We start from the raw sequence: 13,643 nt of genomic DNA on the forward strand, positions 1-13,643 counted from the left end.
TGCAAATATATGGTACAATCATCAGTTATAATATAGTTTTTGACGTAGAATGTCGATTCTTTGATTATATAAGAGTTGTTTAGAGCAGCGCTATGTATGTACTTATCCCTGAAACTATTCTGCATTAGGACATTGTATGATTAAAAAGTGTTTTGATTGATTCTGTATCTTGTCCTGAACTCGATATATTTCCCTTTTTTATGCTGAAAATGATGGAAAACGACACTCTTCTTTAGACCCTTATGACATATCTATAATAAATAGTGATAAAGAATATTATAGTTAATAATATAGAAAAATATGCAATGTATAATTTAAAAAAACGAAAGAAATATATCGAGTTCAGAACAAGGTACAGAATCAATAAAAACACTTTTCAATAAGTTTCATTAAAATCCTACTTTTGTAAATAGTACCCATACTATAATCCCAGATATTTCAGAATTCAGATGACTGAGAGGAAAAACTGAGATCAGTTGAATGGTTGATCAGTTGGCATGAATTATTTTGTACAAAATGAGTGTTCCCCTGTGTTATTCATATTGACAAATACTCATGGATTAACGAACAAGCACAAATATAAGGCAAGAGCATAATTACAACAGAAAACAACCATTTAATCTGTTATAGTAATAAAAATTGCATATTTTGATTAATTAATTTTTTTTTTAAACATCCATTTCAGCCAAAAGTAAACAATAACGACGTATAGACTTCATTTCTTAATATATTAAGCCGAAATATCCTTGAGGCTTTAAGGCGAAAGGGGTTTGAATAAAATGTCTTGTGGCAAAATAGTTGAAGGCAAAAGTTCCAGACCCCGTTTAGAACAGTATCAGAGGTCAATGACCTATCATCTTTCATAGTTATAGGAAAGCATTTCCCATTTCGACCACTGGGCTAAAAAATAGATATCATTATCACTGTATCAGGTTAAGAATTTATTTACAAGTGTTATTCTAATAGATACTAAATAGTAATCTCATCAGATCTCAAATATGAAGATATCAGGATATAAAATGATTTATATTAAGGCTTTTAAATATATTAATAACATTGTGGAAAATTATCCTCACGGCGATTATTTCTAGTCAAAGAGAAGATGGAGAATTAATTATCTTACAAAACTTTGCCAACTTAAATATTCACTTTTTTATCGAGGTTTCAAAGAACATTTTATACGTTTTCGTATAATTTATCTACTTTAACGATCTATATAAAAAAGAAAGATAAAAGGGAGATATGATATTTCACATGTCTTATTCTCTATAGATCATGTCTTTTTTGAAAATAATATATATTAATTTAGAAATAATGTATCTTCTACAGTGTACAAAGCTTAATATTTTTTCCCCTACAACTACATATTTTAGATTATGAAGTCATAAAATATAATGGTAAAAATTATTCAATTTGTTCACTGATGCTTATAGTATCATGTTTAACAACTTTTTAGGGCAAATAAAGTTCCATTATAATGTCGGAGTGGCGAAACATCTCAGAAAAGTACTCGCGTTAGGATTTGAAAGGAGGTCACGGAGGGACAATACATCTAGTTAAATAAATAAAAATCCATACCATGGTCCAAAACTGAGGGTCAAAGCAAATAAACCATACACTTCACTTTATGACAATTTATTCAGAAAGGCAACTTTTGTTTTCTTTAATTAAATTAATACTTTAATCATATATCATTTTGGCAACAACAAGTGTTTCAATCAAACAAGTAGATAGGCATTTAATTAAAAATTAAACATGAGTTAGATAAAAATCGGTTTTTAATGAATAGACTGTAGAGTGTAGCTGCATGATTTAAAATTCGGAAAAATAATAACTAAGTCAAAGAAAAACATTTGTTAACAAGGGAAATCTCCAAAGGAAAAACATTATTGTATGTCTCATATTCTAACCTTACAAATGGTTGAGTTGTAAAATTAAACCAGGGGGGATGGTCAGCGATAAATTCTGATTAATAGGGGTTCCAGGGTTTCTCCCTCAATAAAATTTTAAAAATATGAACAGTTGATTAAAGTGCAATCATAATTATAATCTAAGGCCTACATTGAGTGTTCGTTAAAGTTTTTTTTCTAAATGGTTATAAGTTATAAGAACTATTAATTTATTAAACTTAAAGTTCACTCATTTTTAAGTTCACTTTAAAAACTTCAAACCTGCTCTATGGTTTATATAATCACAATTCCCGAAGATCTCTAAAGTTTAAATTATCATTTTGGGTAGAACATATCGATAAGCCATTACTTAGTATTGTGAATAGTCAATATCATGAGAGAAAAGTGTAACATTGTAGTGAGATGCATGTACTGTCGTTCCTCGGTTACGAGTGGATAAATTATGTACAGAAAGTTAGGAAATAACTAACTACTACATATAGCTATAAATTATATCTATATGTATAATCTCTAGACTCGAATGACTCAATAGTATTTATATAGGCTATAAAAAATATTATTAAAAAAAATAATGTGTCCTGAAGTGGGAGTCGGTGACATTCAAAATACTGAAGTTGAAGTCGGGAAATTTATGACCTGACTCCGTAGCCCTGTTTAAGACAATTGGTTTGTGAATACTAGGACGTAAACGTATTTTCTCTATTTAAAGGTTTTATTATATTTCTTTGGATTAAGAAATAAAAAAAATATTCTTATAAACAATTTTGAAGTGTATAGAAGCGAAAAAAAAACATCGTTGAGAAACTGACAATTTTTAAATTAGTATATATATATATATATTAGGGTATTTCTTGGGGTTTAAGACCCGAAGAAATATTTATTTTGCCTGAACATCCCTCATTTAATGATTTCACAAAATAAGCTTCATTTAATTATATATAATTAAATTTAATTCAACTTTAAATACATATTAAAAGAAGGATTACTCGGTTTAAAGTTTTTACGATCTATACCTTGCAAAAGATACGGTATATACATCGATAATAGATCGTTCATCACTTCCTAATTAAGCTTTCTTTTTTCTTTTTTTTTGTTTAGAGTTGAGTCGGGTCACAGAATTCTGAAAAACAGAATCCATGGGCTCTTAAAAACCAACCCGGACACTATTAGATACAATGACAATTGAGAATTTATCGGTAACACTAGCTTATAATGTATTCTTTCTTTTTAGTGTATAAAAATAAATACTTAAATTTCAAACTAAACATTATTTACCAGATTCCAGCTCATCATCAATTTCCCTGGACCCTTAGTCCCTACATAATTTATTCTATTCAAATAAATAGACTATGTTTTTATAAATATACTATGTATATTAAATATATGTTTGCCACACATTTTCCAAATATGGATGCTGACGCATGATCTAAATACCAAACCAAGATAAAAATTTGATGTCCAGTTCTTCAAAAAGAGTTTTTTTTTATTATATGTTTTAATAACATACCATTATTTATTTTGAATGATTTAAATCCATATTTCGAATTTCTTACCTAGAAAGAAATAATCAAAAAAATATATTTATATATTAATTATATAATATATTAATTTATATAATCTATTAAAAATATATCTCATGTGATGAGAATTTAATTAATTAAATATTGAAGAAATGAAACAGCAGAGCTGTTTTCAATAATAAGTAACCCTCCAACTACTAAAAGGTAATACAATTATGTTATTATTTTCTGATTTAATAGCATTATACTACAATTATAACAATGGAATAAGAAGTGTAGTGATACGTATCTAATTTTTCGTAGGAAACAGAAAGTTATTTGGTTTGAACAAAGGAAATGAAGAAAAACTTGAGTCGTTTAAATACTTTGTAAAATAAAGCACTTTTGGCTCCAAAAACCTATATAAATATAGGTTGGTTTTTTTTTGGATAACATGACCAATAAATATTATTGGTACTATTAAATCCTGGGCAAGTCCAACTTCGAAACGTTTATTCAATAACAAGGATTTGTTTTTTTTTTTGTATGCTCTTATTTTTTTTGACATTTGAAGGGACAAAAAGAAGGCGAATTTCTTAATAAATATATGTGGAATATGATGAATGGCGAAAGTTCTGAATGCTAGAGACTCAATCATACCTTTTCTAGCTTTTGGAAGTACTCCCGAAGAAATGAGAGAGGATTCGAGGGTTTGGAAATACAAAGCTGAACAATACATTCTTTTAAGGTCCCTTGAATACCGTGGCGCTCAATGTAGTCTTCACACTCTCTAAGCGACTCTCTTCCTTCACTATTCTCACGATTATTCCTTTCCATGATGACCATGTAGTATGTTATTAAGTCCCTCCACACAAATATATATATTCAGAAATAATTAAATACCTTTCTTCCTCCAAGGAATTATTGAAGAAAGTCGTAGCTCAACTGACAATTCAACTCTTCAACCCTCTTTTTAAACTGTCATCAAAACCTCTTCAACTCCCCCTTCTTTTTAAATTGACCTTCAGATTAAACAATACGGTGTGATTCTCTCATCTTTTTGAACATGTCAAAAAAATAAATGCATCAATTTTAGTAACTTACTATAGAATTACTATAATACATGTACATATTATTTAAGATATGATAAGTTTTCTGGAAATGATGTGACTTTAAAATTTACTTTAAATACAACACTCAATTTTTTTATAGCAATATATAAAGTATTTCTTGTGGATAAATGACTCAGAGGCTTTCATTCAAGAGTAGAACATTACATTTAAAAAAAAAATTATGTTGAACAACATATTATATACAAAGATGGATATTATGTTGTCGTAAACTATGATTCAATACATAGTTTGTTTATATTACAAAATCCCCATTAAAATAAAAACAAATGAGGAAGAATAAAATTAATGGAAATTAAACTTGTTTCCCCCCTTGTGATTCATCATCCATTTTTAAATATTTACAAAATCATAATGTTGATGCAATTATAATAAATAGATAAATTTGAACTATCTTATCATATAAATGATTAAACATAGAGTCAATACATAATATTTGTATAATTTTAATTTGCTTAGATTTGATCCTATTTAGGTCTACTTTCTAAAGGGTTGATTTCAATGTTTTACTCAATCAGTGCTGAGGACATTGCCAAATAGTAGTAATATAAACTTAAAAAAATGATTGAAACAGTCTGTATTCAATTCATTAGCAGAAAAGGAGCTGGAGAAAGAGAGAGAGAGATAGAGAGAGAGAATCTCCATATTATCATTCTGTCTATAGACATACTACAATGTATGTTGAGACACATAGACGGAGAAGTAGAAAGAGGGAGAGAGAAGGAGAAGGGGGAAAAAGGAGGAGAGACGACTGACGAGAGATAGATTTAATTCTTTAGTTTTTCTGGGTGGGCAGAGATCACTTAGTTTTTATTTATAATTAAAAATAATTATAATAGGGGCAGAGAAATCTTGGATTCTTATCAACATGACTCCTAAATTGGCTCTTTTCCTTCTGCTGATAGCTCCTTTGACTACGTTGGCTACTCCTAAAAATGAGAGTATGACGGATATCCCAACCGGGAATCCCGTGATCGAAAATAAGTCTGATGAACTTGGAAAAGTCTACTTTGGTTCGAAACTCTATTTGAACTGCCCTGTCGTTGAAAGAGAGGAGGAGGAAGGGGATGGAGAAGAGGAGGAGGAGGAGGAGAAGGACTTGGAAGAAGCGGATGAGAAAGAGGAGGAGACTGAGGAATTGAAAAAGAGGAATAAAGCCCTGAAAGGTGAGGAACTGTTGAGGGAATAAGGAATGATTTGTAATACAGTTTGTTTAATGGATTTTAGGCCTATTGTGGTACAAGGGAGAAACGGTAATTGAAGCCTTCAAGAACGAGAGTGAAGATGTATCACTACGGAAGAAGTGGCTCTACTTCAATTCCGAGAGCACTGAGAATCTAATGGGAACTTTTGTTTGCAAATATTATGATGAAGTCGTTGGAACGTTCCACTCCATTATTGCTCTTAGCGTCCAGAAACTTGATACCTCTTATACAGTGACAGAGGGAGAAGATCTCAAACTGCATTGTAAGGTTGGAAAGCCATATCCCACAGACTTCAGTCTTTCTTGGGTTTATAAGAAAAATTTGGAGGACATCGCTGTTCCTATCGAATCCCTTGTCAATGCGTCTTCTTCTGAAGAGCCTCATTTAAAGATATTATCCAAAGATGGTGTGCCCAATGCCGTTCTTAAAATCGAGGATGCGGTATATGAGGATCGAGCTTATTATTATTGTATAGTAGATAGTAAGGATGAAAAAGTCAGGGTTGGAACCTTGGTACGAGTTAAAGATAAGTATGCAGCACTATGGCCGTTTTTAGGAATCGTTGCTGAGGTCATTGTTCTGTGTCTCGTAATTCTTATTTGCGATAAGAGAGCTGCCAAAAAAGAGGATGTAGATGACGATGATGTTGGGAATAGTGGGGGTGCTGGAAATGCTGGAGGAGACGGCAGTGGATTGAGGCAAAGGAAGTAAATGTTATCGAGGATAACAACCCTGATATACATTCAGAATGTCTTCTTAAATTACTAAGGAACAACTTGCCATCGCCTAGACATATATTCAGTTATCACTAGTCAGAGTGTATAATAATGATCACCCCACCCCCCTCCTTTGTAAAATTCTGTATTCTATTCTTCATATATTAATCTAGGTATCAAAGACTTAATTATATTATCTTTTGAAACATGAGTTTTAAGCTATTTTTAAAGAGTTTATTATGACTTATTCTTTTATTTATAATTTAGCACTTTTCTAATTTGGCAGTACCACAGATTTCACATATGTACCATGATTGAGCTACTTAAAAGCTATTTTATTACCATGGTTGTTGTTTTTCTAATTTCATTGAGGACAGTAATTGTTTCCCTTATATGTTTTTACTGTTCAGAAAAAGTTTTTTAAAGCTTTAAAATAAACTAGGTTACAGATGATTCTGTATTTTCAAGTTTATTATTTTTGTGTTTAAAAGATAATGTCGTTAGTGCATGTGATGATACGTTAGATAACATTAATCACTCTTTGAGTATGCTTAGGAATATATCTTGATATAATATATATACATAAACCTTTTCAAAAAACAATCATTTATTTTTTTTTTTTTTTTGAAGAAGAAAAAATTGATTCAAGTCGAGTACATTCAAGCTCCTAATTTTGAATGCACTACTTTTTTGTTTATATATTACATATATTTAAGTAATATATATACGTAGTTACAATCTTTATGAAGTTTTATTTGATGCTATAGGTTTTTCTTATTATAAATTCTCTTCTTTTTTTTTACCTTCGAAAAACTCCTTACCTTTCCAAAAATATATTATGTACTTAAAACTTCTGCCCCTCCCTTACTCACATGTTCAAGTTTAATTATTGATAATTTATTTATAAATATATTTCATTAAAGGATATTTACTTTATCTTCTTTTTTAGTAAAATTGAATTTTTAGTTTGTTTTGATTAAAATAAAATTTTATTCTAAAACTTCCCATATTTTTAATTGGTGGTCATAAAAAGAACAAGAGGCTCCAATCCGGCTTTTGGATTCATGCCAATCAATTCCATAGGCTAAACTTTCGTGCTCCATAAATGAATCACTGATTTTCCCGTCTAAAAGAAATTGAAAACCGTTGTGCATACATGCTGTTCCTAATAAACCAGAGTTTAAATTATGCTTAATTCTCCAGACTCCTCCGCCCATATGTACTTCATTAATAGAACTTTTCATCTTTCGGATATCCCATTCTCGTAGTTTCTCATCATAGCTAATACGTGGTTGAAAAATGAGGTCATGCATATTTAAGTAATAAAAACATTTATTTACCTTCCTGAAAATAGTTTATACTCATCATTCGGATGCGAAAGTAGGCTCGTGACTCCTGCAGAATGTTCCTTACAAACAAAGGTGTGAGTTCCTGTTCTGAGATCATATCCCTTCAGCTTAAGATCATCACCTCCTGAGAAAATGAGATTTGAATCAAAGGAATGGAAAGTAGTTATCCATGCTTCAAAATCGTGTGATTTCCAGTGAGCAATCGGTTCTAACTGATCAGATGACACGACGGTTATATAGCCTCCAGAGTCACTTAAGGCTATTCTATCGTGTTTCCATGCAAGTGATAATATCAGAAGATCATTGCCATCAATATTAAAGGACTTTGCATCCTCTAAGGATATATTTTCTTTGAGACTGTAAATTGTTAATTGACCAGATGCGTTCACTGCAGCAAGAGCCCCTTGATTATTAGGAGACCATTTTAAATCTAAAATGGCAGGTGTCTCAATGGTTTGTTTAATGTCTATTTCATCTTTAAATTCTCCTAAATAAAGACGACCCTTTCTTTGTGATTGACCATCAAACTTTGAGCTATTTGGATCGTTATCTACCTGGTAAGTACCAACCGCAAATACATCATTATATTTCGGTTGAGTACACCACTCAACCGTGTCCGCACTATATTCAGTATCCCATGAGGATAGACAATTAACTACCTATCAACAATAATTAATTTTAATTAATAATACGGTTTACATTCAATTATTTTTTAATATTCTAAGAGGCAGTCCGGTGATTTGATAAAGCATATAATAAAAGAGTGGGAATTTTACTAAATAGAAAGAAATATAAAAATATATTGGAATCATCAAAGGGAAAAAAAAATCATAGATTTTTTTTTATTAATATGTATTGCAAACTATTGACAGCACAAAATTGAGGACTTAAACGAAAAAGAATATCATGAATGGTTTCCATTATAATTTACTATGTATCATTCAAAGATTTCAATGTTAATTTAAAAATTGTATATCTGATATTACAAGGCATAAAATGTTTCATGAAATTTCTTCCTGTTAAATAATTAAATTGTATTTAAGATAAGTGATGCATCAAATCAGTAGTATCATAGTTTGATAGATTCGTCTTGTTATTTCATATTCATTACTCAATATAACCTTATTATTGTTCTACATATTATTTAATTGATACATAATGACTTTTAATAGATAAAAGTATATGACAATATTAATGTCATAATACTAACAGAGGATATTAGTGCTTATCCTTTTTTGACATGGTTGAAGATTTGACCCCGGTTTCACTGCCAAAAGTGTAAAAAAAATATTTAGTGTAGAAAATAAGTTTTGTACAATAGTTTAATAGGGTAAAAATGTTAGTAGATTATGATTTTTTAAGCTTAAATTCTATATTTTGTATCGTTTAGCCAATAAATTTAAATTTGTGACCAATTTTGCCCAGAAATGACTGTTTTTGCGTGACCAAAAATTTTGAAATCCCAATTTTGTAGATATATAGAATCTACAATTTATATTAAACATACCATTATTTATGTTAAAATGATAGATAGTGGCCAGGACTTACAATAAAACTGTTCAATTGTTTCTTCCAAAAATTTTGTGCAATGGCCGTTTAAGAAATATGTCACAGTGACCAACGGAAATCGAAAGTTCACACTTTTCGATAAATTCATGGCTTTAAGTAGTCATATCTACTGATATGAAAGGCATACCGACTTGACTTACCTATCATTTTGTTGAAAATTTAATAAGCTGTAAGTTGATACCTAATTTATACTATTTCTTGTACAAGAACATTTAAAAAAATAAGAATATTACCCCTACACCCCTAATTTTAATGACGTCTGAAAAAATACCGTCCATCATTAAAATAGATGCTATATAAAAACGTTAGGAGCTATATTCTTGACGACTTAATCGTTTTTACCTGAAATACTATCCTTTAGGCTGATGGGTTTAATTTTCTCTTATTATGTATAATATTTCCGATTTTTTTTTTTTAAGATTTACGCATTTAAAATTTTAAGCGAAATTTTGTAATACAAGAGGTATAAACAAAAATACGGAATTATACTTCTGTATGAAAATGATAAACCAATTTCAGTCAAACTACTAAATATTTATGAATTATTATTTACGAAGCAACATAAACTCAATTTTTGAGCAAAATATCCATGTTTCGGAACGCGTGATATTGCACCATCACATGAACAGCAGCTACTTGATATTGACAAAATCAAGGTCAAATTTTTCATAAAACAACTCCAGGTACTCGAAACTACATGTATTTTAATAATTGATTCATTGGTAGAACTTGAAAATGCTGAAGAGATTTTTATTTCCGTTAGATTAGACATATCTTAACAATAATATAAAAAACGATAGGATATTTTGTATTTCTGACTTCAAATTTGCATTTTGCAATTTTTTTTGCTTTAGATAGCATGTACTGCTTATAAGAATTCGAAAATGGTTTTTTTTTTTCCAATTTTGGTAAGGAAGCCGGCGTCGAATCTCAAAACATGTCTTATCAAAAAAAAATATTGAAAATGTCAATTAATTACTAAACATTTATAGCTACAAGTTTACTATATAGTATATACCAAGTAGAAATAAATTAAAATTAATCTATCCAGTCTGCACGGACCTATATTGTCTATCCTATCAAGTCATAACTAATTATTAATGGACTCACCATTGCTGCTTTTGCGGAAAATAAGTTCGAAAATCAAAACTCAAGTTATATACATAGAGTTTAGGTACACAATTTGAATTACTAATTACATACATAGGATTTGCTTAGATAACTTAGCACATGTGTGTATGATAATTCATTTAAATCATTGATATATTTTTTGTTATTCAATCGATCATCTTGTTTATATCGTGAGGATTCTTCTAACAAAATCAGCTGAATTCTGTTTATGATGCTGTTAACTTTATTTAAAACTTATTTTTGATTCAACAAAACCTATATACCCTGGTAGGGAGGACTTTGAAATCCTTTAAAGATCAATCAACCATGGACGTCTCAAGCCAAGGAATACTAAAAACAACTGGAAGTCTGTCTTAAATTCAAATTCACTTTTTTTCTACAAGAGGAGGCTGACACATTCTTCCTTTGTTTTATAAATTATAATAAAGAAAAACGTTGTTCACCAAAGTTATTTCATTTGTTTTGTTATTTCTTATTACTTAATTAATAATGATGTACAAGTGTTCTACCCCTGGACGAAAGGAGGGCTATGACGACATTACTAAAGATCCGGATGTGAGCTTTCATAAATTCCCCACGAGATACGATTTACTAGACACCAACAGTGAATTCTAGATTATGCAGTGACTGATTTTATTACTGAATCTTTAGATCATTCCTGTGATAAAGGAAACTCACTCGAAGGTAAGCAATGCTCCCCAATACTATGAATCATATGATTTACAAGAGCAGGAATGGCCTGTTGAAGAAATAGTTAGCATGGTACATAAATCATATAAAAAATGATTCTAGCTAGTGCAAAAAAGTAATTTCTTCTCGTCTTATCAATCTGTGATGCCTATATCAACAAAAATAAACTACTGAATATACTTAGTTGTACTTTAGTGAAAAATTGTTTATTTAACAAATATCCAAAGGATACTATTGAAACGTAAATAGTTTCCTTATTTGACACAATTCTATTATTCAAGTCGATCCATACAAAGCCGAAGAAAGAATAATTTCTAAAGTCTTATCCCTGAAAGTAGATCAATATGATATACAAATTGAAAGCATTATGGGGAAATCTCCCTGCTATATAACTTTCTCCAGAGAATCTTCAGCACCAACAAGGAATAGTATTTATATTGTTGGATATATATCACAATCATTATGCAAAAACTTGCTATGTCTGCACATCTCAAAAAATATATATCTATGATATGACCTTAAATCAGGAAAATAATAAAAGTAATTACTCAACTACCGTTAGTTATCATAATACATTCAACTAGAAATGAACTTCTTAGAAACTTATGTAGAAGTAAGATACGTTCAAGTCTTTTAGCAATGACCAGAAATTCCTATTATGTCTACAACTTTGTTTGCACTATGTGTAGTCATATTCTAGAATTACTTTACTTTTAGTTGAGGGTATTATTATAGTAATTGAGTATTTACCCTGTATTTTATCTAATATCCTATGAAAAACCATCAACAAATTGCAAATCTGGTCACTGTTTTTCTACCTATATTCCTAAAATATCGATAAACTTTTCGACGTTGTGGTGAAGAATTCTGCGTGGCCTACTTAAGGTAAAATATTTGGCATCATGAATACAACAACAAAAATATTGTCAAACTGCATTCGAACTAAGAGATGATTGTACTTCAATGTTATATTTTTATTATTACATACGAAATAAAAACTATTTTTATGCTTATGTAGAAAAAAATATATGCTAAATGAATGTCGAAAGTAATAAAAATTAAGTTTTAATTTGTCTGGCTATAAAATGAAATTATTAAGTTAAAGGATAAATATAATTTAGGATAAGTTAGGAAATTGATTAATTTAAGTTTGTGAAATATTTTTACGAATTTGATAAATTTATCAATGTTCATAAATCATACTCGTCATTTCTCCTTCTTGTAGTTACAGGAAAAGAGAGCCAGCCTTCTTGTGTGAGCACGATATTTTTGTTTCCTTTCCTGTAGTTCTAGTATTCTTTGCTCGAGTACATGGACAACAGACAAGAAAATGCGCGCTCCAAGGGCTGGCTTAGAAGAACTTCACGATTATGTGAACTTATTAATATATTTTTAATACAAATGTATTAATACGGGTTTTCAATACAGATTGTATGAGTTAAAATCTATAAATATTTATTCATAATAGGACAATTAACAAGAATTCAAGATTAAATAAGCCGAAATATATCACCAATATAATTTATTTTAATTATTTCAAAAATAGATGAACACACCAGAAAAATTAATGTTCATAACTTGAATATTATCATATTGAAGTTTGGCAACTTTTCTAGATTTGAGCTTGTTTCCAGATGATATTTTTCTGCCTTCATGTCAGATGTTGTCATTCTGTTGAGAAACCAAATTTTGCAGTTTATGTACAATTTATCTTCTTTTCTCCTCTTCTTCTTCTTATGTTATTGTCGTTATGATTATTTAATATGACGTATGTAAAGTACTGTTTAATCTCTGGTATAAATAGCCGTGACTTATGTATTTTTCAGAGTCGTCAATAATATGTATTAATGATAATATATACGTGTTCCTTATATTAGCTTGTATTATTTCTCCAGGCCTTCTCTTCGTTTCTCTCGGTCGTCCTGGATTCCTCTAATTAAATTGTTTAAATAGTGTCTTATCAACCTTGTCAAGATACCACAACGTTGATGAGGATTTGTGAAATCTTTCCAAGAATGCTTGCCCATTTGTGACCTTGATCACGCACTGTATCAACTCTTGCTTCGATTGTAGTTTCTGAGCTCTTTCTTGACTCTTTATAGTGGATATCTTTTATATCAGCAAAATTTGGGTGTAATGATGATTTAACTCCTAGACCAGTGGTTCTTAACCTGGGTTCGATTGAACCATAGGGGTTCGGTGAGACACTCTCAGGAGTTCGGCCCCAGCATCCACTGACGCAACTGTGAATCGGGGAGACCTACTTTTAGTGCGAGTGTGTCGCAACAGCGTTGCATCGATCAATGTGGGGGTTAAGGGGGGTTACCAACATGAAAAAATGACGGAGGTTCACCCGCTGTGAGATTAAAAAAAGTTTCTTCTCCGTGTTAGATGACAAATATTTAGTAGTTTACTAAAAATATGTTACACAAAATAAATGCAGC

The 13,643-nt window shown here is 30.2% G+C and overlaps 3 protein-coding genes across 4 annotated transcripts in view; 1 reads left to right on the plus strand and 2 right to left on the minus strand.

The window, feature by feature from the left end:
* Positions 1 to 4,423, minus strand: part of Pka-R1 (protein kinase, cAMP-dependent, regulatory subunit type 1) — a 43,991-nt gene extending 39,568 nt beyond the window's left edge. Inside the window, exon 1 of one of the 2 annotated variants that reach the window (XM_071889265.1) lies at positions 4,313 to 4,423. Coding sequence is in view for 1 of the 2 variants with exons in the window: in XM_040714521.2 (XP_040570455.1) it covers positions 4,070 to 4,255 (186 nt within the window). In the remaining variant the exon portion in view is untranslated. Of the gene's footprint in view, positions 1 to 4,069 lie in introns of both variants that reach the window. The other variant, XM_040714521.2, reaches the window with a different exon arrangement.
* A 767-nt stretch (positions 4,424 to 5,190) lies between these two features.
* Positions 5,191 to 7,460, plus strand: Bsg (immunoglobulin domain-containing protein Bsg). The gene is made up of 2 exons (XM_040714165.2): positions 5,191 to 5,705; positions 5,767 to 7,460. Exons 1-2 carry the CDS (start codon positions 5,408 to 5,410, stop codon positions 6,453 to 6,455), a joined length of 987 nt encoding a protein of 328 aa, XP_040570099.1. The 5' UTR covers positions 5,191 to 5,407; the 3' UTR covers positions 6,456 to 7,460.
* Positions 7,336 to 10,739, minus strand: LOC121119494 (diphthine methyltransferase). The gene is made up of 3 exons (XM_040714166.2): positions 10,489 to 10,739; positions 7,801 to 8,468; positions 7,336 to 7,741 (listed from the first exon to the last, which is right to left on the minus strand). The coding sequence occupies exons 1-3, from the start codon at positions 10,489 to 10,491 to the stop codon at positions 7,450 to 7,452; spliced, it is 963 nt and encodes a 320-aa protein (XP_040570100.1). The 5' UTR covers positions 10,492 to 10,739; the 3' UTR covers positions 7,336 to 7,449.
* Between the last annotated feature and the right edge of the window lie 2,904 nt (positions 10,740 to 13,643).

The sequence above is a fragment of the Lepeophtheirus salmonis genome, chromosome 6, assembly GCF_016086655.4.
Source record: "Lepeophtheirus salmonis chromosome 6, UVic_Lsal_1.4, whole genome shotgun sequence".
In the NCBI taxonomy this organism is placed as follows: domain Eukaryota; kingdom Metazoa; phylum Arthropoda; class Copepoda; order Siphonostomatoida; family Caligidae; genus Lepeophtheirus; species Lepeophtheirus salmonis.

What these genes read in the sequence shown, in the direction of transcription:
- LOC121119494 (XM_040714166.2), bottom strand. An exon ending in TATAAACTATTTTCAGGAAG is followed by an intron (nt 7,742 to 7,800) that starts GTAAATAAATGT and finishes ACCACGTATTAG; the next exon opens with CTATGATGAGAAACTACGAG.
- Bsg (XM_040714165.2), top strand. Translation starts at nt 5,408, where the DNA reads ATGACTCCTAAATTGGCTCTTTTCCTTCTGCTGATAGCTCCTTTGACT. An exon ending in GAGGAATAAAGCCCTGAAAG is followed by an intron (nt 5,706 to 5,766) that starts GTGAGGAACTGT and finishes AATGGATTTTAG; the next exon opens with GCCTATTGTGGTACAAGGGA.